Raw genomic sequence first — 27,689 nt, forward strand, 5'->3', positions numbered from 1 at the left:
GAGAAAGAAATCATTGTACCCTCCTCAAGCGCCTGAGAAACAGTTTCCTCATTTATTGGATCTGGTCCATGGTGAGGAAACAGCTCAATGACCATTTCCGGTTATAAGCAGCTTATCTTTAATGATTGGACCTGGTTCCCTATCATTTCTAAAAATAGCTTCTGATATAATCTGTACATGGTGAAGCTGTGAAGGAACCTGATGGTCTTCTTCAGACTCTGAGTGACAGTTTTGGGGAAGTGGTGTGTCTTCAAGTGCTTTAGGGCATGCATCAGGCCCTTGCGGGTGTCTTGGTCATCATTTCTTATTCTCCAGAGGCTGAGAAGCTTCAGGATTTGATCACTTGATTTGCACGTCTTCATTGTTTTCTCAATGTCTTCTGTCGTCACTTTCTTCCCCGGCAAGCTCTCCATCAGCCTTAGAAGCTGCTCGAAGGTGAGATTCATGTGCCCAATGTGCTTCTGCACGCTCTTTTCACAGAGTTCGATATCTGCATAAAGCAAAAGCCCAGAGACATTCACGTAATCCACCTAAAGCCACCGTAAAACTTCCCTGAGGCAAAAGGAGGTTCCCCAGAATTTCATAACTTTAAGGATAACCTCCTCCTTTCCTTTTGGGAGGGCTTAAGTAATACTAGTTATTTCTGAGAATTGAGTTAAATATTATTTTGTGCTTCACGAGGATAATATGCTTCCTATATTCTAGGCATCCAACACAGCTCTGTGAAAAGCCCAAATTTGGAAAATAACAGTGGGAAACTACAGACACACCGTTTTCTAAGAAAATTTGGAGAAATTAAAAGTGTAACTTTTTAGGAAAAACACAAAGTTAGCTATTTTATAATACAGACTTTCATTAACTGATACCCAATATATGTGCTATTTGAAGAATTAGGTCCTTCAAACGGTCTTTAATAAATAGCACCAGGAGATCATCTGCACAAAGGAGGAGCCATGAAAACCCAATGATATGAGGCCAGAGAACAGTAGGATACACATGGCCTGGAGAATATTTCAGTAATGAGCTAGGACATAAACATAAGAGGGAGTAAATAACGTTTCTATTGATGACATGAGTCATTTATTATCTGTGGCCCCGAAGGCAAGTCTGTTCATCTTTCTGGGCTGAAATGTCCTCATTTATAAAATAGGAAATTCGGTCCCTTCCAATTCTAACAGTCTCTGATTCTCTCCTTCCCTCTCTTTTTGCTTCAGGGCTGATTATACTTTCAAAGAATACATTTTGTTTGCCAAAAACAGAAGACAAGTTTACTCTTTGCACAAGTGAAACCATTCAACTATTAAAGCTGTTAGTCGCCTAAAATCTGTTGCCTCCGTTTCAGATGTTTGAGGCTTTAAGGTTGTGTAGGACTCTCAGTCATTTAACTACATGTGAAGAGCAGAATGGATTTCTCCTGGACACTGCCTGCATTATGGAAACGCCCCCTCATTTTTTCTGCCATGTCCTCCCAATGCTAATTAAAGTCAGAACTTTTTCTACTGTGTATCCTAAAGCTTATAGTCCACACTGGATGAAACTTACTTCCTTTTACACACACACACACACACACACACACACACACACACACACACACACACAGTTTCTAAAGGAGATCCTCCAAGAAGCTCAAACACTTTACAGACCTTATCTCATTAATCCTCACAACAAATGCTATTAAAATGGTAATCTTAAAATAGGCTGTGTTCAGATGCAGAGAACAAACGTATGGATACCAAGGGGGGAAAGTGGCGGGTGGTGGTGGGATGAATTTGGAGATTGAGATTGACATGTATACACTAATATGTATAAAATAGATAAATAAGTAAATAAATTTTTAAAAATAAAAATAAAATAAGCTGTGTTGTGAGGATTAATGAGAGGATACCTGTAAGACACTTAGAGGCTCTCTGGAGAGAATTACCATGTAAATACAACATAGTTTCTTGGTAGAAATGCAAAGTGAGATCTAAAGTGATTAAAGAACTTCTAGATAGGCCAGAAGGGATGCTCCTAAAACTGCTAAGGGGATCCAGAGTCAGATTTCCTGAGGTCTAGTCCCGCATTTGAAATGTATTATCTCTCCCTTTAGAGAGACACTTGAAAAAGAAATTGGGGAGTAAAGGAGGTGAGAATAAAACCTCACATGACTGCTCTAGGAATAGCGTATCCACTATCACTTGATGAATACGTTTTCAGTCCAACAATAATTCCCAAAGGGAAACATCATCCACACAACTAAACAGGTACATAGTCTTGTTCCTGTTGTATGACAAACAGGTGTTCTGATTTCTGATCGAGTTGTTTATTTCAGGTTACCATACCTTGGATGATCTTCTTGACCATATCTTGGTCTTTGTTTTGATGCTTCCATAACTTCAGCAGCTGAAAAGTCTGTTCTCGTGAGCCGTGTCGTCGTTTTATTCTCTCTATGCTCTCTGCGTTCACTTTGGTGCCAGGCAGGTTGTCTCCCAGGACACTGAGCCAGTTCGGGGTAAGCTTTGTAGGAACAGCAAACCTAAAGAATGCCTCCTCACACAGGGTCATGTCTAAAGGAAGGTGGGAAAACCAAGGAGATTTACTCAGTAATTGGATCCTTGGATGTCTAAGGGACTAAAATAATAATAATAATAGTAATACTAAAAACCAACACAGTTGAGTTTTCCAGGATATTGCATGCTAAAATGAGAAGTTTGAATAAAATCAATCTTCTGTTGCCTGGTCTTAGTGGCAGATCACCAATCCAACTGGGTTTATGTCCTTTCTAATGTTCTTTTAGAGCATTTTGTTGGGGGGAGAGTTTAACAAATGTCTAATAAGAATGTATTATTGCTATAAATAAATTACAGCAAAAATTCTATATATATATAGCATAATGTGTATATATATGTTAATATATACATTAACATATTTTAATGTAACTTAAATATTTTGTTAAAGGTTTAGCTGGTGTCTACAGGTTACTTCAAGATCAATGTCAAATCACTGTCTTTAAGGGAGCTTGAAAAGTAATCTGAAATAGTGTATTATTTTCTGCACACACACAGACACATAGTTCACCTTTGGGAACAAGGATGGATACAGATGTATAAGCGTACATTAAGTGGGAAAATAATCAAACACAAAAACATGTCATTTAGAAAAGAAGTGCAATGGCCTGAGTGTCTGGGTAGGGTTGGTATATCCCAGGGATTAATAGTTTGTTTCTGGATTCATTAGGTCTGGTTCTGAATCCTGACTTTGCCATTCAAGTTCATACATTAACTTGAACAAACTTTATAGTATTTTTATAAAGATTAAAGCCCATATAGCAGAAGTGTCTGGCATATAGTAAGTGCTCAAAGAATGATAGAAATAAAAGTATAAATGAATTAAAGAGAATGTTAGAGGTCACCCTTCTTACTATCCCTTCCCTCGTTCCCTTATTTAATAAGAAAGCAGAAAAGCTGAATGACTTATCTAAGATTTTTACAACACAGTGAAAGAATGTTGGAACTGGCTTTGAATCTTCAATCTCCCAACCCACATTCCTATGTTTTATATACTTCTGTGTCGCACAAAAAGATGTTTGGGGAGATCAAGCTGATTAAATGCCAAAAGGTCGATCCTCCTTGGTGTGATGAGTCCTTGGTAGGAGGTCTGAGGTTAGTGTGGTGGTAGGAGTGACAAGGTGAGGACAGCAACCTGATTAGTGCCATCACCAACATGAGGTACATTCAGGTAACTTGAGCTTGGAGCTACTGACCTTTCCTGAATAAAGAGTTTAAGACAAGTACAGGAACTTAGAACTTCCATGCAACAGATGCAGTAATACCATAGGTAACAAAGCCAGTATTGCATTTTCTAATTTGTCATCTATGTATGTCACTATGCTTCTTTGTTGCCAGTTTATACTTTGGCTAATAATACAGATATTCTTAAAAGTGATAAAAATGTAGAGCTTAAAAAATTCTGCAATTTGGACTCTGATCATCGAGCCTTAAACAAAATCTTTACACCACCCCATTCTCCGTGGGTAACATTTGATTCAAGTGTGAAAGTCAGGGTTTGGAGCATGATTGTGAGAAGATGGGGACTTTTTGAAAGATTTTGAGTTGTGGCTTTAGCGATGATGCACAGGGAATAGTCTTGGTTGGTTAAAATTCAAGAAAGGGAAAATATAAGTTTGACTGAGAAGGGCTGGAGGGTCTTGTATTCAACTCAGAAGTGATACAAAGACTGATATTTTGAAACATAATTACCTATTCCACATTTGTGAGTCGATTCACTGCTTCCAGAACATATATTGTCATGCGTTGCATTTCCTTTCTGAGTTAGAAGGAGCCCAAATGCACTGCAATTGGTGTGCTTTCTACAGGGTGCTTTAGATGACGTCTCATTGGAGAAGAACCCATCTGGACATCTTTTGCAAACTGTATTTTGCTCCGGGGTTCCTACAGAAAATACCAAGCCGTTTAGCACATTCTTCTCAAATACTTTCGCCGCAGATACCATCTTAACAGAGTTTGGATAAGACTTTTCACTTGGTTTTTACTGCTACTATTATATTGCACAAAACTTGAGGTATTTTCATTTTTCACTTCATTAGACAGAACAAAACTTCTAGAGTCAGCCCCTTAGGCAGTCTCCCCTACTTGTAATACAAACACAAATGTGTTTTGTTGTTACCTACAAGCACAAAATTGGGGAGGAAAGAAAAGAAGGGTATGATGTTCAATTAGTCCTGCCTGTGCTAAACTGTCAGTAAGATCTTTTTGTCAACCATATTCTCCACACAATTATTCCTGGAAAATCATGAAGATAACTACCGTGTAACTGCTGTAATATCATTCATTGAAATCAGTACCCATGGAATGCTGCATCGTTAAATTCCAATCAGTTCCTACTGAAGTTCCTTCTTTCCTGAATCCTAATTGTGAAGCAACTCATAAGTATGCTAACCTTGAGAAGTAAAAATTTACAACGTTATAATAAACTTTTGAAGGTGGCAATAAAGTTGACCGTAGACTCAAAAGCGTAAGCCGACAATTACGTAGTAAATGGAAGATGATATCCCATTTGCTTAAATTGTTGAGTCTGAAAAGAGCACAGTCGTTAAAATTCAGGGAAGGGTGACTGTAAGGGCATTTTATTTCATAGTGGAAAGATACTTGATAAATTTGGAGAAATCACTGGCAGGAAAACTTGAACCAGTCAACAACTAATGATGCTATTAAAAAGAAATATCTTCAAACCCTTGACTCTATGCCTGGGTAGATCATACATTACAGTGTACTTGCATATGAAAATACCTCCATCTAGTGTAAGCTAGTTGAACAGATTTAGACTTTAGTATTCAAATGTAGCTTTTACAGGCCAATTCTGGCTGACGCAAGATACCAAATACTAAAGGGACAAATGAAAGCTACAGAAAGTTAATAAATTTCATTTATTAAAATTTTCAACCTTCCATCTCATTGTATCCTTTACCAAAACCAGAAAAAAAGAGTACAATGGATCGGTTTTAGTTTCAACTCTGGCTTCTTTCTTTTCTAAAGGGATTGATGATGCATTGACGAATAAAAGCGACAGATGGTTGGCAGAAAAAAAAGAGAAGGGGGAACCATGCATGAAACCTTCCCATGTTAAATGCCATTTCCAGGGTTGCAGTGACATCATCTTAGGAACCACCTTACAAAGAGGTCTGTTTTTTTAAGTACTTTCTTGCTACACTCCTCTCCTTAAATGGGATCCAACTTGATACCAAATTCTACAATATCGTAAGGAAAGGTATTTGGACAGAGATTCCATGGTATTCTTTCATTGCTAATATTCTGGGGATAAATGGTCTTGGACATCTGGATCCAAGTCTCCCTTTGCCAACTGCACAAAGAAGAATCTTGTCATTCTTCACATACATGTTGATGGCTTGAGTGTTCTCATGTGTCCCAATGAGGAAGTCATAGGTACAAGACATTCTTTCAGGTAATTTAGCCTTTAAAGTTCTTTACCAAGAGGAATCCAAGAATTATAGAAGGAAAGTTTCTTAATGTATTTGGAGGCTTTATGTAATGACCTTTCTGAAAACGACTCCCCCTCTTTTATGATTGATAGAACTTCTTATAAAAAGATGTATCCAGGGCCTCCCTGGTGGCGCAGTGGTTGAGAGTCCGCCTGCCGATGCAGGGGATACGGGTTCGTGCCCCGGTCTGGGAGGATCCCATATGCCGTGGAGCGGCTGGGCCCGTGAGCCATGGCTGCTGGGCCTGTGCATCCGGAGCCTGTGCTCCGCAACGGGAGAGGCCACAACAGTGAGAGGCCCGCATACCACAAAAAGAAAAAAAAAAGAAAAAAAAAAAAAAAAAAGATGTATCCATCTAAGTAAATGATTTTGCCTTATTAATATCAACAGAAACATACAAAGTACAATCTGGCAAGCAAAATGTGAAATAGAATGGCAAGAGGAGTTTTGCTTTTCAGTAGAGAATTCACCATGCTAGCCATAAGCAATTACATAAGAATTACAGGACTAACAGGATGAAGTACAGTTGATCCTTGAACAATGGTGGGTTAGGGGCACCAACAGTCTGCACAGTCGAAAATCCCATTATAACTTTATAGTCAGCCCTCTGTAGCGGGGTTCTGCATTCACAGATTCAAGCAACTGTGATCATATCGTACTGTAGTATTTACTATTGAAAAAAAATGTGCATACAAGTGGACCTGCGTAGTTCAAACCCATGTTTTCAAGGGTCAGTGTAAAATATGGAGAGGAAAAGACAATCTGGCTTCAAAACAACAACAACAAAGAATGATTATTAAATACTTTTTAGAATAACACTACAGAATCTTGCCTTGTCTTTGGACTGGAAACCTTGTATTTTCTATGAGGAACTCCTTTGTAGGTTTCTAGGGAAGGAGCAGTAAGTAAATGAATAAACGTGTACCTTTGTACTGAGTCTTCTGGCTGCCTGCTTACTTCGTTCTACAAACAAATTTTCATGCGTATGTGAGAAAAATCCTTACTACTTCCATTATTTTTCAAAACTTTCTAGTTTCCAAGCTGCATAGCCCCTGCTTAATTAATTTTCCTACATATATAAACTACTGAATTGAATTAAATGGATCTGTTTCTGTTGGATTGGCTTCCCCCTCTACATCTTGGCTTAGCTTTTCAGTCCCGAAGTATCATCCAATAAAAGCTAAGAAGTGTCACCAATTTCTTCCTCAGATACTCATACTAGAGGCATTTTAAGGAACTGTCATGCAATTTGCACCTTCTGTGATTAATTTTATAAAATTCACAACTTAGGAAATTTAGTAGTTCAATTTTTGAATGTTTCCTTTGTCGGCCTTTAAACCTAAAATGTTTATAATAATTTAGACTACATTACAACTTCTGAAAGTCAAAATAGTTATGAATAATTAGCATCCTCAAAACCAATGACTGTCAACCAGGGGTGATTTTGCCATCCAGGGGACATTTGGCAATGTCTGGGACATTTTTGGTTGTCACAACTGGGGGAAGAGTGCTATTAGCATCTGGTGGCTAAAGACCAGGGATACTGCTAAACACTCTACAATGTACCAGACAGCTGCCCACAAAAAGAATTATCCAGCCCCCAAACGTTAGTAGAGCTGAGGTTGAGAAACACTGCTTCAGACTGTGTAATTGGAATCTATACCGATTACTGCTTCCTCCAGAAAAGTAAGTGAATACTCTTTAATTTTCCCAGGCCAGGAGAGCATGCAGACTATACCAAAGCTTCGTGAATGTAGCAAAAAACAAAAAAAAAAGTGGGTTGCAACTTTAAAAAGTTCAGTGCACACTGGCCTTAACCTACGCTCTTCAAAATGCAAAATGAGAAAGTACTTTGTTTGTAGACAAGTACTTACTCTTGGCTTGACAATCTGCTTTGTCTAAGATAACGGATAAGCTCATTGAAGAGATGCTGCTACCATCTTTATCCTCCCAGACACTCAACTGCCATGCCAAAGGAAGAACTAGCTTCATTTTTCATAATGAACTGCATTTCCCCTAGCCATTCTCATTTCTTACATAATCAATTATAACTACTCATTGTTAGCATGCCAGAGCCTCATTAATATCAGCATAATTACTCTCTTGGTATCAGTTAACAGTTTTGATGTTTGTCAGAAAGCACTGCAGTTTGAAGCTCTCCATGCTGAAGTGAAACACAGAGGTATAGCTCAGCTATAAACGGTGCAACTAGGAGTGTGTCCCTTTAAGAAAGAGCAATCAATCATGCGTCTCATTAGGGAGTGATTTGCTGCATTTGAGATTTGTAACTAAATTGCCCCTTAGTGGCAAAGTGTTCCTCTGAGGAATGGTTCTTTGGCAGCCATCCAGAGACATCGTGCATACCTAGCAGGTTCCATTACCTTTGCAATTTGCTGTCCTGTAATGTCACCAGGACAAACGTGTTCCCTTAACCTTTCCCTACTGCCTGACTTCGTGTGATGCTAATGAATTTGGCCTCATGTTGGAAGCGGATGCATACCAGCGTGTAGCACTCCAAATCCAGAGGGACAGCTCTTATGTTTCAGGCAGAACTCCAGCTCCAGGTAGCGCCCCTCCTCGCATTCGCACACGCGGTTATGGGTGCGATTGCACTCCTGCTTGACGTACTGCAGTTCCTTGCACACTGGGCTGCAGTACAGACACTCGTCGCTGGTGTGCCAGCTGTCTGTGTAGTAGTGGTCAGGACAAGGGGCACACAGGGTCTTCCGCCTTGCTGTGCAGTGCTGTTTTAGGGAGGTGCCAGGAGGACATTTATCACACATCAGCTGACGAGAGGTTTCGGGGTCATAATGAAGGTACTTTGGAGGAAAGGTTTCCTGGGTGGTCCATTTCATGGAGATGTCCAGGAACTGGAAGAAGAAAGGGAAATCGTGGCATGTTAGCATGGAAATGGGGTGGTTCTTCTGTACAAAAGCATCATTAACTTCAAAGAGTCCTTTAATACCTGAAGCCTCGTGCCCCTCCTGCCTACGGAGCTACAACCACAGAGAGTGAGTTCAGAAGCCATAATTCTTGCCTCTAAGTAGCTTAATCTCAAAGACCAAGATGGCAATAGCAGCAAAACATTAAGTAAATCTAGCTCATAGATGGCTGGAGTGGAAAAGCTCATCAGAATAGAAATGATTACACTTAGATGTACCGCTAAATAACCCATGTGCCCCGAGTGACACTTTACCTCCCTGGGCTTCAGGATTATCGCTAGATTAGTGAGTTGGGTGAACTAGTGTTTCTCAGAACAGCTATACCAGAATCACCTAGACACCTTGGTAACATGTAGATTCCTGAGATTTATATCCCTAAACATTCTGATTCCACAGATGTGAAGTTGGGGCTGGGGATTGAAAAATCTACTGCTGTGATTCCCATGTGTGGAGCCCATACTCAATAAATATAATTTATTCACTTGATGATAGTTATGTCCCAGGCTCTGTTCTGGGCAATTGGGATACAGTAGTGAATAAAATTGTCAATAAACTCTGTCTTATGGGGTTTACCATCCAACTGGGGGAGTAAGAAAATAAATAACAAATTGCACATAAATTATACATTAGAAAATAAGTGTTGTAAAAAATGATCAAGTAAAAAGATTGGAAATATGGAGGGGAAGGTGGAGAGATGACAAACTTTAAATGGGGTGGTCACAGTAGCATATTTAGGACAAGATGATATTTTTCTTTTAGTTTTCCTGTTCTAAGATGTAATGATTCCAAACATATGGTAAATTAAACAGTTGGTGATTACAGTCATTCTGATCATTCATTCACTCATGCAACAGATATGTACTGCATGCCTACCAGAAAAATGCCAGAAATATGCTGGTGAGTAAGATATGATCTTGGGACTTCCCTGGAGGCGCAGTGGTTAAGAATCCGCCTGCCAACGCAGGGAACATGGGTTCGATCCCTGGTCCGGGAAGATCCCACATGCCACGGAGATATTAAACCCGTGTGCCACAACTACTGAGCCTGTGCTCTAGAGCCCGCGAGCCACAGCTACTGAGCCCACGCGCCCCAACTACTGAAGCCTGCGGGCCTAGAGCCCGTGCTCCACAACAAGAGAAGCCACTGTGATGAGAAGCCCGCACACCACAATGAAGATCCAATGCAGCCAAAAAAAAAAAAAAAAAGAAAAACGATATGATCTTTGTCTCTGTCAGCTGGTAATCTACTGGAAAATTCCTAGAATTTTAAGACATATTTCCTCCATAACATCATATGGTACAGTCTTGAATCTCATAGGTGAATGATGTCTAGAAAGTTAAATGACCACCTCTCTTAAGGTTAATTGGGAAAAGCTTCAGGGAGCAGGCAGGGTTTCAGAAGTTTCCGTCCATAATGGCCGAAGAGCTGTGTACATAGGAGAAAGAAGGTTTTGCAGGCAAGAGTGCTGCTTGGGAAGGCAGCTGCACGTGGGCATTCTATCTTGTAGTCTAGATCTCAGAAGGTCTTCAAGGGAACACTGAAGTAGTTCTTCACACTAATTAGAAGAAAAAGTGTTGTTTGTGCGTAGGGGTGGTTTGTTTGGGTTTTATTGTTTGTTTCTGGTACAGGGATCAACACTGACTGTTCTCAGGCTTTGGGAAGGTGGCAGGCCAAACACAATAATTGTTTCCAAACTCTCTTCTTTGCAGAACTCAGGAAATCTCACAGAAACCCATTGACCTGGAAAAAGTGTGCCAAGCTAGGGAAACAGCACTCCCTTTTGAAAGAGGAATAACAAAGGTAAAGAAAGGCCTTTTTCATAAGCATTTGGGCATTTTAATAAGTAATTCTATTCGCTTCTTATTGGGACATGACAAGGGTCAGGGATGTCTGGACCTAATATGAGCTGATAAACGGGATTGAAAGAATAAAATATCTCACCTAGGGCCATGGACTTTTTAACTGAGAGCAATTTTCAGAGTCCTGTGATGTAAGGGACTCCTAAACAACAAAAAATAGAATACAGTGCAAAAACAGCACTGCTTTGGTGGTATTTTCAGGATGCTCTCATGACCCGAGGGTTTTGGGGAAAAGTATGTTCTTGAATTTCCCTGGGGTTTTCTATTGGCTCAGATAAACTGGGTCAACATTAGGAGAAAGAAGTGGACCAGTAACAAGTGAAAGCTCTGGTTTGGTCTGGATTTTTCAGAAACAGATGGAATCTGTTCATTCAACACATATCTATTGAGCATCTACTGTGTACCAGGCATTGTAGAAGATCTTAGCATATGGTGGCGCACAAAACAAAGATGTTCTTCAAACTGCCCACAGTCTAGTGAGGAGGCAGGGAACATAGAAGGAAAGGAATAAATAACTACAAATAACGATCAATGTTTTGAAGGAAATGAAGCAAGATGAACTGACTTTATTGCTTCTTGGTCATTCGAATCATATTATGCTATAGTTTTCAAGGCCCCTGTGTGGGCTTGGCTCAAATATTTCTAAAATATTCAACACTAGGGAATGAAGTTTTCCTGATGCAACTCGCAAAGACACAGGAAAACAGTGAAAAATGCTTTTTTTCTCTTGATGTTCACTTTCAGTTTCCTGAAAAGCCACTTTTAAGGGTTCTGTTTTTTCAAGAAGCTCAGCTCAGAGGCCCATAGGGATGCCTTTGTCTTGCTTGCTGTTGCTGAGTGAGCCCCATCCTGGTAGGGCTAGCAGTCCTGAGACTTCCCCCCGCCTGACTTCCCATCACCCCCCCCTTTCTCACACCAACATGGCTCATTTACTCATCAGCTGACCCTTTTCTCTCTTACCAAGAAGTGATGAGGATGAGATGGGACAACCCCACAGATAGTGCTTGTGTTCCTCACTACAAGCAGCCACACAAATACAAGACCTGACCAAGAATATTGATGCAATTTGTATTTTTCTAGGCAATTAGACATGACACTGTTGGTTTCCTGAAACCATGCTTAGGAAATTAGTTGCCATCTCTTCAAAATACAGGGAAGCTTAGGTGAAATGAATCCACAGAGAAAAAATAAATACATCAGGTTGACTTAAGGATTAGAGGGCAATTATAATGGTGAAGGTCATTTCTCCCCCGCTACCGCGTGGAATGATCGTATATATTTTTAAAATATGAGAAAGCCGTAAGGAACTGCAGACTTGTTTTCAGCAAGTTCCACTGGGCCTCTGTGTTTTATTTGAAAATTTTCCACTTTGGTAAAAAGACAGAACTCTGTGTGGCCAATATTGGATACTGAGTCTCCCTATCTGGTTAGCCCCAATTCCTGCATCGAATTTCTGGAACCAGTTACTGGACAGAGGATGGGCAGAATTAATAAAGCTCTTCATCTCAGTCCTCTCACTTTCTTCTGCCTTTCCTAGAAAAGCAATGAAGAAGAAGCCAAAGGAGGACAGGCCATCTTAACACTGGCTCTATCTCCTTTGCCAGCTGATAATATTTAAAGTCTAAGAAGAGTTCAAAAATAAATTTTCTGTGAAGTGCATAACATAACCACTGAGGAATATCTGCAAAAGCTAGGACACGTACATAGGTGTCTCTGCAGAAGCATAAAGTGCTGTCTGTAAAAGAAGCCAGTCTGTTTTGGGTTACGCTTGATTTTTAAAGAAAAATTAAATGGAATTTTCTCTCCATTTTTTCTTTCTTCCTCTCTCCATTCCCTATCCATCCACCGTCTGGTGTAGACCCCTAATCCTTGAAGGGAATCCAAAAGTCCTCTAATCTAGTGCTTCCCACCAGTCCAGGAATCCTTCCTGAAGCCCTCCATGTCTCTTTTCTTGAAAGGACAGTTCAGGCTCCATCTATAGTAGCTTTGTCCCCCTCCTCACCTTCCATTTTTCTTTCATGTTGGACTGTGTTAAAGAATGTTCTCTTTCAAACCCAACCATCTTTCCTCATCTATCAAATATTAGCAGGTGATGGTAGTGGGTGAAGGTGATGGGTGGGCTGAATTAGTTGTTCTCTGAAGCATTTTCTGGCTCTACCATTTTTCTTTCTATCACTGTAATATTGACAGAGTTTAAGTAGCCAATGAACTTGGAAACAAATGTTTTGCTCTAACCCCCCTCCTACTTCTTGTTCCACTCTTTTATTTGTAAAACCCCTTTTTACAATACTTTGCTTTACTGTGCTTTAATTTATTGTGCTTCACAGCACAATATATGTGTTTTTTACAACTGAACGTTTGTGGCAACCCTGTGTTGAGCGTCCATGGGTGCCATTTTTCCAACAGCACTTGCTCGCTTTGTGTCTCTGTGTCACATTTTGGTAATGCTTGCAATGTTTCAAACTTCTTCATTACCATTCTATTTGCTGTGGTAATCTGTGATCAGTGATCTTTTTCTTTTTCCCCTGGCCGTGCCACATGGCATGTGAGATTGTAGTTCCCCAACCAGGGATGGAACTCGTGCCCCTGCAGTGCAGGCACAGAGTCTTAACCACTGGACCGCCAGGGACTTCCCTGTGATCAGTGATCTTTAATGTTATTATTGCAAAAAGATTACGACCTACTGAAGGCTCAGATGACAGCATTTTTGGACAAGAAAGTACTTTTTAATTAGGGTATATACATTGTTTTGTAGACATAATGTCATTGCATACTTAATAGGCTACAGTATAGTGTAAAGATTCATGTGATGTGCTTTATTGTGATATTCCTTTGATTGTGGTGGTCTGGAATCGAACCCTTGATATCTCCAAGGTGTGCCTGTACTGCAGAACTCTCTTATCAACCTCCAGTTTTCAGATCCACCCATGCTTCCATTCCCTCTGTAAAACCAAGGGCTGCCCCAGCACACTGAATTCTTAGCCATGCCTTCTCCTTTAGCATTCCAACTCCTATTTGCTCTCTTAAACAAGTCAGTTGTATGTTTGCTGCTGACTCTGTTGATGCTCATTGTATGTATGTGTCTGTATATGCTGTAGTTGTAACTATAGTTAGGAGACTCAAATATTATGTAAACCAGTAAACATGGGTGTGAAAAAATTATTTTTCTATGAAAAGTAAATTGAATGCTTGGGGGATGACTTGATAAAGATGAGGCATGGAAAAATAAAACAACAGCAACAAAACTCTACCATAGAATTTGAGGTAGCTGAGACAACTGCAAAAACAAAATGGGGAAAAAATCCAGAAGGATTATATAATCAATTTATTTCAAAAATGTCTTTAAGTTCCAAAACTGAAATGGATGGGCAATACATTTTAGATAAGGGTTTTGTAAGAAAGACAGCATGGGACTCCAGGTAGCCAACACAGATTCTAAGAAAGGCCTTGACTATATCTCAAAATACAGGTAAATGAATGTTTATTTAAATGTTTTAAGTCAAAATAAAATATTTAATATATAGGTATGTAGTTTTTATTATTAAATGCTTTAACTGATCTTTCAATTAATCACATAACTCTTAGTCCCAAACATAAAATTTCTAACAAAATTCCCCATATTTAGGAGTTATATGGTAGTGGAAAGAAAAATGGGCAATATGAAGGTAGAATTCTGTTTTGTCTATTCCATTCTAACAAACACACGTTAAATCTCTGTGCCAGGCGGTGAACTAAAAATTAATCTTTATAACACATTGGTTGGTACTTTATGATGTTTTACCATTATCATTAAGTCTCCACAGGCTACAAAATGAGTCTTAGAATGACCAACCCTCCCAGGTCACAGTAATTAGTAGAGGCAGAATTAAAACCCAGGGCATGTGCCATAGAATACTATTGTTTGGCCATATACTTTAACATTTACTGAAGGCTCTAACTTATGCTATAGCCTTCATGCATAGTCCAAAATAAGCCCTAAAATGCTAACTTTTCATTCAGATTTGAGAGCATAGTGTTAGGAGATCACGAAAGTGAGAAGATCAAGCAAAGCCTTCCCAAAGTCTAGATGAACTGATGATTTTTCTTTCTTTGTGCTAAGACTAGCTCTTGTCCAAAGTTACTGAGAGGGAAATTTCTTATATGACAAGTGAGTTCACTACAGCAGGCTACCAGTATATGCTTCTCCTTAAAGGATACAAGAACACACTTCCTCCAGCAAATTTATTTTTGCATGATGCAATGCAGCCAGTCGCATACCACTGGGCTTACTCTCTCTGGTATACAGCACCATGAGTGACCCAGTGGGTTTCCGTTTATGGAAAATTCATTAAAAGGAGCCCACACAAAGCTTGAAATAACTACTTGGTTTGGGAGTTCCTTTTGTGATCCCTCGTCATGATCTTTGCCACAGAAAACTATTTGAGGACTATCCAGAGTTAGCTAAACTTCTGGTCAGTTTGGAAACCATAGTATTTTACAGTTCATCTTAGCCAAGAAAGGAAACATTCAGGATATATATCATGGTGAGTTTCCTAAAGATCTCTTGTAGTATAAACTATAAAGCTTATTTAAAAAAAAAAAACTCTTTTCCTATGAAGGTTAGTTTACTTGACTTTCTATAATCTTATAGTGTAGTAACTTCTTTCCTATTTCCTCCATTCCTTAAATAATTTATTTATTCATTCATTCAGTGAACACTTATTGAAACAATTACTATGCTCTGGAACTATTGCTAAGCAATGGGGTTGAATAAGTTAATGTTCCTGTTTGCTAGAACATTCATCCAAAAGCCTAGGCTGATGTAAAATACTCATAAATCACTGCAAAACAATTGGAGGTAAAACAGAGGAAAAAGAGGATCAAGAAAAGGCTCAAACGTAAAATAGATAGCTAGTGGGAAGCAGCCACATAGCACGGGGAGATCAGCTCGGTGCTTTGTGACCACCTAGAGGGGTGGGATAGGGAGGGTGGGAGGGAGGGAGACGTGAGGGGGAAGGGATATGGGAACATATGTGTGTGTGTGACTAACTCACTTTGTTATGAAGCAGAAACTAGCACACCATTGTAAAGCAATTATACTCCAATAAAGATGTAAAAACAAACAAACAAACAAAAAGCAAAGGCTCAATAGAGAAACAGGCCAGAAATGAGGAGAAACTGAAATTAGACAGTGGTAAGGAGGAGAGGAAGGGATAGGTATGATATATTAGCTGATTGCATGGGGAGGGAGGTACTAGAAAGAGCAAATAGAGAACATGCCCATGAATTCTGACTACTAGATATGTGGTGTTGCCCTTAATTACCAACAGCAGGAGGAAACAGTTATGGAGGAAGACAATGAACTTAGTTTTGGATCTTCCAACTATGAGACTCAAGTGATGATGTCGAGTAGACACTTAACTATGTGTATTGGGTATTCAGGATAAAAACGCAGCTAAAGACACAGATTTCAGGGTTATGAACACATAAATGGCTCTAGAAACAGAGAATAGGATGGCATTACCCAAGGATATTGTACATAAGCAAAAAAAGATTAAAATGTTAACCTTTGGAACCTACAAACATTTGCAAGATGGGATGAAAAAGAGGGTGAAAAAAGTAGGGATATCACAGAAAGTTTCAAGAAGAATGCTAAATGGATAATGTATAATAATATCTAAAAAGCGTACAGCTTTTAGATCCATTAGATTGATGTGAATTTACAGGAGCACTTTTAGCTGGAAACCTGCATCCCAGGGTTCCAAGCTCAGTTCGACCACCAGCTTAATAACCCTTGGCCGTTATCTTACCTCTAAAATGAGAATAATCCTTATTTTATCTATCCCTATACAATTGTTTTAAAATTAGTAAAGGGACATAAACTTGGTAAAGAATAAGATTCCAGACAAGAATGAGTCATTATTACATATGCTAATTACATAGGAGGTGGGAAATGGGGGACATTTTGAATCAGACTCATTTTAGGAGACATTTTGAAGTTTCTTGTTCAGTAGGGAGTAACACACCTAAAATATGCCATAAGTCAATTATCTATCCTATTCTTAATCATCTCCAGAAAAAGCATCTCTGACTTGTTTTTAAAATCAGTTTCAGTATCTTCCCAACTTGTATCACTTGCTTGGTCTAAGTAAAATATTTCAAGGCAGTTCCACAGATTTGCTTAGAGGACTCAGATAGAAAAGGATTTGTTTCCATACACCTTAAATGCTTAGCATGGTGTCTTATACATAGCAAGTATTCAATATATTTATTTTAATTTTATTCAATTCAATAGATATTGAGTACCTACTATGTGTAATTAGGATTACTGGTGATTCTACAGACACAGATAAGTAGCCTCCATGTAAAGGATAAATTTTCAAGGACAAGGACAAAATCTGCAGCTTTCTCATCCGTAAAATCATATTGATGACAGAATTTGCTTAAAGGAAGATTTTTTTTAAGCATCTTTCATTTTGCTTGGCATTTTGCATGTACTGTTCCATTTGTATTTAGCTTCTATTTTAAAGGTAAATGTGTAAAAAAGCAGGTAGCTCATTTGAGAGGTTTATCTCCTGCTGCCAGTTCCCCACCTGAGGGTCTACCACTGCTTAATAATTTCCACAATAGCCAGGATTAGGTCTCTAGGTAAGGATGTAGAGCAAATGCATTAAATCTGTTCATCTGCTAGGAACTGATTTGCTGCCAACAGCTTTTGCTAGGTAAACAGGAGAAAGGAAACACAAGCAATTATGATTTATTAGATGAATCACTGGGCCAAACTTCACACTCTTTTGCTTCCCTTGGGGCTGAAGAACTGTCTCCGGGTAAAACTTAACTTTAAATGCGTTTTTTTCGGTTCCCTTCAAGAAGTTTCCTTTAGTTGTTTGGAGGCTTTTAAAATTAATTAGCAGTACCTTGTTTATGTTTGGAATCAACCAGAATTGTCAGAACAGATTTGCTTATGAGGCTGGTGCTGCTTCAGAGGAGTTTTACAGATAATTAACATTTGATAGATTAACAAATAAATGAGAGAATCTCTAAGACAAAAGAACTTGTGATGCAGGTAAACACTTCAAACTTCCCGAGGGAGATGTGTAGAAATCTCCCACATTTTGGATCTCAGATCTTAATATTTCTTCTCTTGGACTTGTATTAATCACCAGATTTGAGATATAGCATCAATTCTGAAAATTTCAAATCAACAACAGGGCTGGTTGCAATTTTCCTTATAATTATGTCCATTCAGGCCCACTTGACAAGCACAAGGGTGATATCACTAGTTCAGTTTTCCAGCTACAGTCCCTGGCATTTTGAGCTCAGAATGGGCAATACATTTTAGTATGTTGATATTTTTGAACATCAGTTTTTAAATTCCATTTTATATCTACCTTTCCTCAAAGATAATACATTGCTTACATCATCCTATGAGTCAATCTGGTTGCTAATGATCTAGATTGAAGTCCAATCAATATATGGTTCAAGGGCAGCTGGTGAGAGAAAGTTAGAAAAAAACAGCCATGGTGGTTATGAAATGGAATAGAAACTAGAAATGGAAATGGAATAAAACAGGATGTGATTTAAACATGTAGACATTTATCTTGTGCCTACAACATGCAAAACATCATACTGGAAGCCCTGGGTGACATGCTGAATAATAATAACATAGTATATTGTAACATCATTACATAATAGGCTCTATACTGAGCCCTTTCTTCACATGCTATTGTCATCCATCCCCTCCAACCACCTCTGAGGTGATAGTATTAACCCCATTTTATAGATGAAGAAACAGTCTCAGAGAACTTGAGTGACTTGTCAAAAGTCACACAGCTAGTACACATCTGAGCTGGGATTCAAATCCAATCTTGTCTGAACCTAAGCCTTTAACAATTGACTATTCCCCCTGGGAACCTGCAGTATTACTAAAGAGATAGGCATATAAATGATCACCTATGACACAATGTGAAATTCAGTAAGATCTATATTTTCTATCCGTCCATACATCCATCCATGCCATCCCATCCCCTATCTATCTGTCATCTATCTATCTATCTATCTATCTATCTATCTATCTATCTATCTATCTATCTATCATTTATCCCTGTGAATAAATTCTTCTCTGTCTTCTGTCCTGGAATGCAGTAGTTCACACAGCCTCTCTGGAAGATGGTCTTGTGAGACTGAGCAATCAGTTGCACTTTATACTAAGCAGCGGCTTCTCAGTGATGCACCCCCTTGAAGTTGCCTTCCTTCCTTTTTTGCTTACTCTTCTTTCACCCTCTCTTGCTTCCCTAGGATTGCACTTTTCTAATAAGGAGCTAAAATATAAAGCGTTTGCCTCATGCTGTATACCCTAATGGGTCTGGACTTAGAATTCAAGTCCAGTAAGGAGGCCAGGACATTTAATTTCAACAGAAAAAAACAAAGACAAAAACATGGTGACCCCCTCCAGCTGAAGGAGGAGCTGAAAAAATACATTGCAATCACTTTGACCAAGGATATGACTCTGAGCCGCATCCCAGGACACCCTTAACCCCGGCAGAGAAGAGAACTCTGGTTGAAGGAACCCAGAAGCTCTGCTCTGCCTTATGGGTATTTTTCACTGGACTCAGCTGCTAGATGTAAGCTCCTACAGGACAGAAAAAACTTCTCAGCCAGGTCACCTTAGGGAAAATTACTTAACTTCTCTGAACCTCAGTTTTCTTGCCTGTAAAATAGATACCAATCTCCACATGAGAGGATTTTTGTTAAAATGAAGGTGGTTAGCATTGCCGTCTGTCCAGGACCTAGGATGATATAGAAATTAATATCTGGAACATGGTTGGTTTGCTGTGAAAGAGGGAAAGAGAAAAAAATGTTGGGGGTCATATATGGGCAATTAGTGGTCTCATGTGGAAGTGACTTCTATCATTTACACTCACAAGTCATTGCCAGAACTGTTCACACCCCTACCCCCTTCCTCCCCAGAGAAAACGAAGAGCTACCATCTTACCATGTTTCTGAAAGGGAGGAGAATGGAAAATGTTTACAAACAGCACTAACGACTACATCATTGTGCAGTAACCATCGCTCATGCTTTCTAGTTGACCTTCATTTTAGCACGATCTAGTTGATTTCTTTCCTTTTTACTGGATGTTAGAAGATACAGGAAACAGTGTGGGAGCAGAGGGATGTGTCTAACAGTCCATGTAGAGTTCCAGTGCAGTGTTTAATGGTCTTGCCAACCCACCCATTATCATGCTTATTTCACCTGAACGTTTGACACTTATTCCAAAGAGCAGTATGCAGTTGTCAAGTACTTCCTTGTGAATACAAATTGAAAACTCTGCTCAAAAGGAGTCTAAGGAGATTGCTGGTGACCATAATTATACCGCTTTAGTAAGTCCTGAGGGAATGTCTTGGACCTGGCTTCTAACTCTATGGGATATGAAAATACACACATTAATGGCTTCTATGCTAGCTGAAGACAAGAAGGACTTGTTTCAGAATGAAAAAATAGTTTTTGGTTTAAAAGAATAATCTGTGATCCTAAAGCCCAGATCTAGTCTTGCTGCTTAAAAGCAGGCGACATTTCAAAAGCTGCTTCCTCTTGTGATCTCATTGATTTAAACAGAATTTCTTATAAATGAAACCAATTGGGCAGAAGAAACTTTGACAATTGCAACAAAATAGATTTTTTAAAAAAATTTCTTTGGTATACTTTTTTCATAGATAACCTAGTCCATTTGATCTTTGTATGTCTGGAATATTAGCAGGTATATAGTAAAAATTTTTTGATTCATTTTTTAATGACAAAGGCTTAAAAGCAAAGCAGACCGTCCACACATCACCTGGTCCAACACCCCTATTTTAGAGATGAACAAAGTAAGACTCAGAGAAGTGAAGTCACTGACTGGACCTCAGAATCTAAGGCAAAACTGAGAAATAAGATCCCTTGCTTCTTGTCTGCTGTTGTAGAGCTCTTACTGTCATTACACCCCACAAGTGAATTCCTAAATTACTTTTGTTGGTGTTGGTGTTGGTGGTGATGCCAACTGATGGTGGAGGGGGGTTTTCTAAAGAATAAGGTCTTGATAGCCATATTTTCTAAGAGTAAAATAGTTTTTTTTTTTTTTTTTTTCGGTATGCGGGCCTCTCACTGTTGTGGCCTTCTCTCGTTGCGGAGCACAGGCTCTGGACGCGCAGGCTCAGCGGCCATGGCTCACAAGCACAGCCGCTCCGCGGCACGTGGGATCCTCCCGGACCGGGGCACGAACCCGTGTCCCCTGCATCGGCAGGCGGACTCCCAACCACTGCGCCACCAGGGAAGCCCTAAAATAGTTTTTTTGAACAAGAAAGTACCATTACATGGCAAGGGAGATTTGGGGATCAAAGACCAGAGAAGAAAACTGAAATTACTAAAGGCGGTCACAAAGCTTAGATGAATTACTAGCTTGTTTTAAATCTAAATTCATCTTGGCACAGATTTTCCTACTTTAAAGTTGATTATTTAAGAGGCTCTTATAGAAAATGCTTCCAAGGTGCAGACTAAATTGTAGTGAAAATCCTAAGGCTACTCTTTTTAGTTTTAAAGAAGATGCTTCAAGGAAATTAAACAATGTTTTCACGGTATTAAAACTATAATACTAAAGAGATTGACTTTTTAAAAATCCCAATAAGAAAGTAATAAATCAGGGCGTTTTGGAGCACACTACTTTTTTAGAAGTATGACCTTCAGAAATGACCTTTCATTTCCTCCTGCATCCTCTATCCATTTATGGTCTGGCTGATTCAGGTGCTTCTGAGAAATTAGGGTGAAAAAAAAAAACCTACCCAAGCACCTGGAAAGTTATGTCACCTTGTAGTTGAGAGAAACCATTTTATTTTGTCTGTAGACTGTTCTGGCCTTTGGAACATTCATTTAGCAAGGCCAGGTAAATGTGAAAGGGAGTGGGTACCACACAGCTTCTTACCTAATGTGTTGTAACACTATTCTTATCCCTACAACTGTCTAAAAGAATTCTTTTTTTAGACTTTCTATGCTAGTTACCCCAAAATAAATATTCTGTGGTAGTGAGTTCCAAAAACTAATTACATGTCACACAAAAATACCGTGTGTATTTCAAGTTGGCTATACCTCACTCTTTCTTCTTGCATAGATAGTTTACAGATGTTGCTAGGATTTCTGATTGACTAGTTCCTGCTCTTGTGGGTTGCTAAGTTTTATTTTGATTTTTGTTTTCTTTTCTAAACATGGCTGCTATTATTGTTCATATTTGCATTTTGTTTACCTGACTATCAATATCAGAAATGTACTCTGGAGCTGCTTCCTCCTTTCTTCTCTTGCCCTGTGAAATATCCTTCCCTATGGCTTAAAAACAAACAAACAGAAAAAACAAACAAACAAACAAAAAACCCATTCTATGCTCATGACCCAGATTTTCTTATCTCAAGTCCAGGCTTCCCCTGTGCTCTGAACTTTTTTGAATCCAAATGCCTATTTGACATCTCCATTGGGATATTTTACGAATGTATCAGATTTATCAAACCAAGAATGAACTCTTGATGGGAAGGTCAAAAAGGAGATTCAGCTGAGGTTAGGTAGCACCTGCAAGGGTATACATATAAATCTGGTTCATTTTTGTTGCTCTCTTAAGAATGGACCTCCACGACGGTATTGGTATATATCTTCATTGTAGAAATGGACAAAAGAATATTTAAAATACTGGTCAGGTGGGTAGGGTGTTATATTTATATTTTGAAAGAGATCAAAGCTAACATTAAAATGTTAGATCTCCGACAGTAAGCTACATTCTGTTGGGATGTCCATGGAAATTGCTGGTAGGTTATACAAACACCCCAGCAAATCTCACCATAGCTCCTTTGACTCAGCAAACACACATTTAGTGTCAGGCACTGTGCAGACCTGGGGGCTATAAATGTGAATCAGAAGATAATTTATGTTTGCAAAGAGCTCATATTTTGTTTACCACAGGTGTAGTACTATCTCCTAGAGGTTCTGGAAATGTGTGGGTGATTTCTGTTGTCACAGTTTCTATGTGCTGCTAAATGTCCCCAATGATCAAGAATAATCCCATGTCCCACATACTTTCAGATGTCCTATTGACTGATATAAGTGATCTAAGTTAAAAAAAAACAAACAAACCCATTTATCATTATATGAGCCTGGATTTGAACTCCATTTTATATATTTATACACACACACACACACACACATATACATGCACATATATACACATATGTAAATATATATAAATATATATACACAAACACATATACATATGTATATACATAGAAAGTAGTTTTCGCATGATTTTTATACATATTGAATTTTCTAGGAATTTAACAACATAAAATTTGATAGAGGGTTGTACTTTGTTTTGTTTAAAACTTTAGTGAGATTTGTTCTCCATTCAAAAAATCACAGCACCAAAGCCAGGACTGATCATGGTTTTGAACCCCAGTGTGACACATGTGCTCCCGTCTTTGTTCCTCCTAGTCTGTTCTTGGCAATTCTATGTAAAGATGCTAATATAACATTACTTCACTGAGTCTTCCAGTGAAGCTTATTTTATTATAAATTACTTTCTTTTTATTTCTCCTTTATAGTATAGTTATGCCAGTATATTGATTTTTAAAAATTCTGTATGTAGGTAAAATATAGGAGCTCTAAATTTCATTTCAGGAAAGCAAGGGAGTTGTTACAAAGGGTTTTTTTAATAAGTGCATGGAAGGAGTCTGATCTGATGGAGAGCTGCTACTCTACAGGGTAAGACACTCAAATACACAGATAATGTTGGCATCTCTGTCCATAGTAACAGCATCAGGGGTAGCCAAGCATCGTTAGGTAAGGCGTTGAATAATGCAAACATAATTTTTTATAAAATTACTCTTTCTCTGAAATATACTTTCCAGTCCTCTTTTTGGGGTCTGCAAAGGAGAAACTCAGGCTAAAGGAAACACTGCCGGTCAACGAGATGCAAAAGGAGGGCCTCCCTGGTGGTGCAAGTGGTTGAGAGTCCGCCTGCCGATGCAGGGGATACGGGTTCGTGCCCCGGTCTGGGAGGATCCCATATGCCGCGGAGCGGCTGGGCCCGTGAGCCATGGCCGCTGAGCCTGCGCGTCCGGAGCCTGCGCGTCCGGAGCCTGTGCTCCGCAACGGGGGAGGCCACAACAGTGAGAGGCCCGCATACCGCAAAAAAAAAAAAAAAGGAAATAATGATTTTCACAGAAAGCTTTCACAAAAAGGGAACATGCAGGCAGGGGGGCTGAGAGTTGCTTAGAGCAAAACCCAGCTGGCAAGTTAGTGGGTAGGAGAGCAAGAATATCTGAGTGTGTGCTTAGAGCCCCTTTGATAGACACTGCCATAGCTCTCCTTCTAGAACTAAGTGGATAAAACATCTGGCACAGAAAGGCTTCTTCCCTGACCAGTGGAATTTGACAACTGTGGTTTTAACCTAAGAAGTAAAATTAAAGACCAGATTGAAATTAAGAATTGTGCTGACGGTTCATGGGTGATCGAGGCCAGAAAGGTTGCTAGGGACAGAGGTTCAGGACTGTTGTGGACTGAGTATATGTTAGATTCTCCCCCAAACTTCAGAGTTATCATTCTCTTAAACAAACAAACAAAAAGACTAGACAGATATACTCAACCACTGGGGGAAGAGAAGGAAACCAAAACAAACAACAACAAAAGGAGGACAGACGCATCAGGCAGTTGTCCAGAGAAAAAAACATTTACTACCCCCCAGTGCTTCACCCCGCCCCCCAACCCCAAGCCCTAGTGTCTCACATTAATTCAGAGCTTAGCTTTGAGAAGGCCAATGGATGGTTCTAGAGCTCCATGTTGGGACGTTTCAGCCACCAGTTAAAATCTAGTCCTAGGCCAGGATGTTCCTAGTCTAGGGAGGCTCCTTGAGCAACCATGAAAGAAATGACTTGGTGATGTGACCACCTCATCTCGCAGAGTAGGTCTCTAATTAGCTACATCAGTGAGCATTCCAGAAAGCCCATGACTATGGCATTAGTCCTAATGACCACACCCCTTCAGTGCTTGCTTACAGGCATATCCTCTGCTCTCACAAAAAGAATCTAGAATTGTACTTTGCCTCACAATTTTACCTTCTTCCACTTCTTAGATTCAGGATCCCTTGATTTTATCTCCAACAGTGAAACATTCTATTGCTCCTTCAAGGTAATAGTTGGTGGCCATCTCTCCCTGCCATGAGCTTCGTCAGCACTTTGTTTACATAATTCACTTGGGTCTAGAGCGTCCTTCAGTTATCTGAGCATAAGGCTAGAAGCTAGTGTTAATATGGAAGAGGAACTTTATGTGGTTATCTTGCATGTGTGCATATTATTATCTCTATTTTATAGAAAACTAAAACTCAAGAGATGTAACTTGCCACACAATCTTTTATCAAGTAAGCAGTGGTACTGGTATTTGAATTCTGATCCACAATAACCAAACTCATAACCACTGCACTGCACAGTGGTTATGAGGTCCTGGGAGGCAGGATCTTTTATGTTCCCAAGTCACCTAGTGTTTCTCCTTTTGTTATTCTTATTATACATCCAATATCTGCTTTTCCCATTAGGCTATGTGGTCCATGGGGACAGAAATCGTGTCCATGTTTTCCATTCTGTCCCTAGTGCCTAGTGGCATGCCTGGTACAAAGGACTAAATAGCTGTAATGCTTCCAGTTCTTAGAACTACATCTTAGTGTTTACAAAAGGGCATTTGGACTCTTCATGTGTAAGTACAAAGTATCTTTTTTCAATTATTTATAAAATAAAGTCAATCTCAGAAACTACAGAAAGGGAAAGGGAAATCATTCCTATTTAAAGTATTTACTGTGTTCAAGACAATAAAATGTTTCTCTTTTGATAATGCTGTATCATCGACCATTAGTAGATGCTGTATTATCTAAATATATATCTTCATCCAATTACAGACCAGATATCAAAACATTTGTCTACTTATTATTTTGAAACACTTATTATTAAGTATATATATTATTTAATGGAAATGCTAAAATTTAAAAGTTACTGATAATATGTTTATTATGAATTAAATCTTTGACAGCATATAAAAGGCTAGGAAGAATAAAAGGGTACCCATTTTAATAGCAGAATTATTTATACTAGCCAAAAACTAGAATGATTAAGTCAATTGTGGTGTAGCCACACAATGGAATACTACACAGCAGTGAAAATGGATGAGCTTTTGTACATCCAACACTGGAGACGATCTCACAGTAGAACCTTAAGTGAAAGCAAACAGATACAAAAAAGTACATAAAGTTCATTTATATAAAGTTCAATATAAGCAAAACTCATCTCTGGCATTAGAAGTCAGAATATTGATTCCTCTAGCCACAGTCGTAGTGGTGACAGGGAGAAAGCCCAGGAAGCTTCTAGGGTGCTGGTAATGTGGTGTTGCTTGATCTGTGTGCTGGCTCACAAGTGTTCACTTTGAGAAACTCAGACACTTATGATTTGTGCAATTCTCTATATGTGTCCTGTTTTAATAAAGCTTCACTTTTTAAAAAGTTCTCCATACTATCCATATTGGTGGAGTTATTTTATATAATATACATATATACATACACACATACACATATAGGTATTATATGTAGTGGTACATAAGATTAGCATGCTTAAGTGTGGACTCCTGTTAATCTACTTTTTCTTTAGTGACTTTGCTATTTATTTACTTATTTATGTTGGTGTATCCCAGGAACTAATTGGAAGACTTCCTAGCCTTCCATTCACTCTTTGTGGGTTGGACATTGATATTCATGCAGTTACTGCAACAACTTCCAAAACACGTATGTGGCTTAAATATGGATTTTCCTATCCTTTCATGACTGTCTGATTCATGTCTTAATGCATTCCACACTCTAGTGACATAAAGGAAATAAGAATAATATATAATAATAATAATGTAGAATAATAATAAATGAATAAATATAAATAATAAATAATAATAAACGTAGAATAATCTACATACAAATCTTATTAATTTGATTGGTCAAAATCCAAATTAAAAACAAAAAAAGAAGCTAAAAGTTACAGAGATTCCTTCTTTTCCAAATTGTATGTGTAAAATGACTTTTAGCTCTATTTAGTACTGAACTTCAATTATTTAAATATATTTTAGAACCTAATTAACATCTCACCAATATTTTCCACATTACATTGAAATTGAGAACTGAAATATCCCATTTTGATAATAAAAAATTAGTAAAATGTTAAACTGCACAGTAAAGAATGTGGGTGCATGTGTGATCTTTTCTCTGGTGCCACTTATTCAAAATTTCCCATAGCATCTGCTTAAGTGGGGAATGAGCCTAATGATGTATCATATCATATTCACTGCTTCCAAACTTTATTCTGATTACAGTAGTTTTAAGAAGACTGACATCTCCCAACTTATCTTGATTCTAAGAGACCACTTTATTGCTAATGATAATAATAATAATAATAATGCTCAGGTTAACTAAGCAAAGATGGTATGAACCATCTGAGATGAAGAAAGAAAATAAATAGAATGGATAAAAATCATTCAAATAAAAAACGGTCCAGAGCTCGTCTCTTCTCCAAAAACCCAGCAGGAACTTTCCAGTGTAAAGGGACACCCTAGGAGAAGCACAATCAGCTTGAAAGGGGTCTCCTGTTCCAACCTGACCCCAAATCTCTCCTGGGAGAGGAAGCAAATCGAACTTTTTCCCCATCAATCCTTGGGGAGGTCGGGAGACCGGGAGGCGAGAAGCCTCCCCAGGCGCCCGGGACACCGGTGCCCGCGTCCCCGGACCAGGGACTTACCACGAGCGCGCAGCACAGCAACTTGTTCATTATGGTCCCCGGGAAACCTCAGGCGCTCGGAGGCGGCGGCTGCGGGGTGAG

General features: G+C 38.9%; 1 protein-coding gene across 1 annotated transcript; it reads right to left on the reverse strand.

Moving 5' to 3' along the window:
* Window positions 1-101: 101 nt before the first annotated feature.
* Window positions 102-27,689, reverse strand: TNFRSF11B (TNF receptor superfamily member 11b). The gene is made up of 5 exons (XM_060116149.1): window positions 27,609-27,689; window positions 8,499-8,868; window positions 4,239-4,430; window positions 2,322-2,546; window positions 102-490 (listed from the first exon to the last, which is right to left on the reverse strand). Exons 1-5 carry the CDS (start codon window positions 27,636-27,638, stop codon window positions 102-104), a joined length of 1,206 nt encoding a protein of 401 aa, XP_059972132.1. The 5' UTR covers window positions 27,639-27,689.

Source organism: Mesoplodon densirostris, chromosome 13 (genome assembly GCF_025265405.1).
Source record: "Mesoplodon densirostris isolate mMesDen1 chromosome 13, mMesDen1 primary haplotype, whole genome shotgun sequence".
Classification (NCBI taxonomy): domain Eukaryota; kingdom Metazoa; phylum Chordata; class Mammalia; order Artiodactyla; family Ziphiidae; genus Mesoplodon; species Mesoplodon densirostris.

What these genes read in the sequence shown, in the direction of transcription:
- TNFRSF11B (XM_060116149.1), bottom strand. Translation starts at nt 27,638, where the DNA reads ATGAACAAGTTGCTGTGCTGCGCGCTCGTG. An exon ending in TGCTGTGCTGCGCGCTCGTG is followed by an intron (nt 8,869 to 27,608) that starts GTAAGTCCCTGG and finishes TTCTTCTTCCAG; the next exon opens with TTCCTGGACATCTCCATGAA. An exon ending in ATTTGGAGTGCTACACGCTG is followed by an intron (nt 4,431 to 8,498) that starts GTATGCATCCGC and finishes TATTTTCTGTAG; the next exon opens with GAACCCCGGAGCAAAATACA.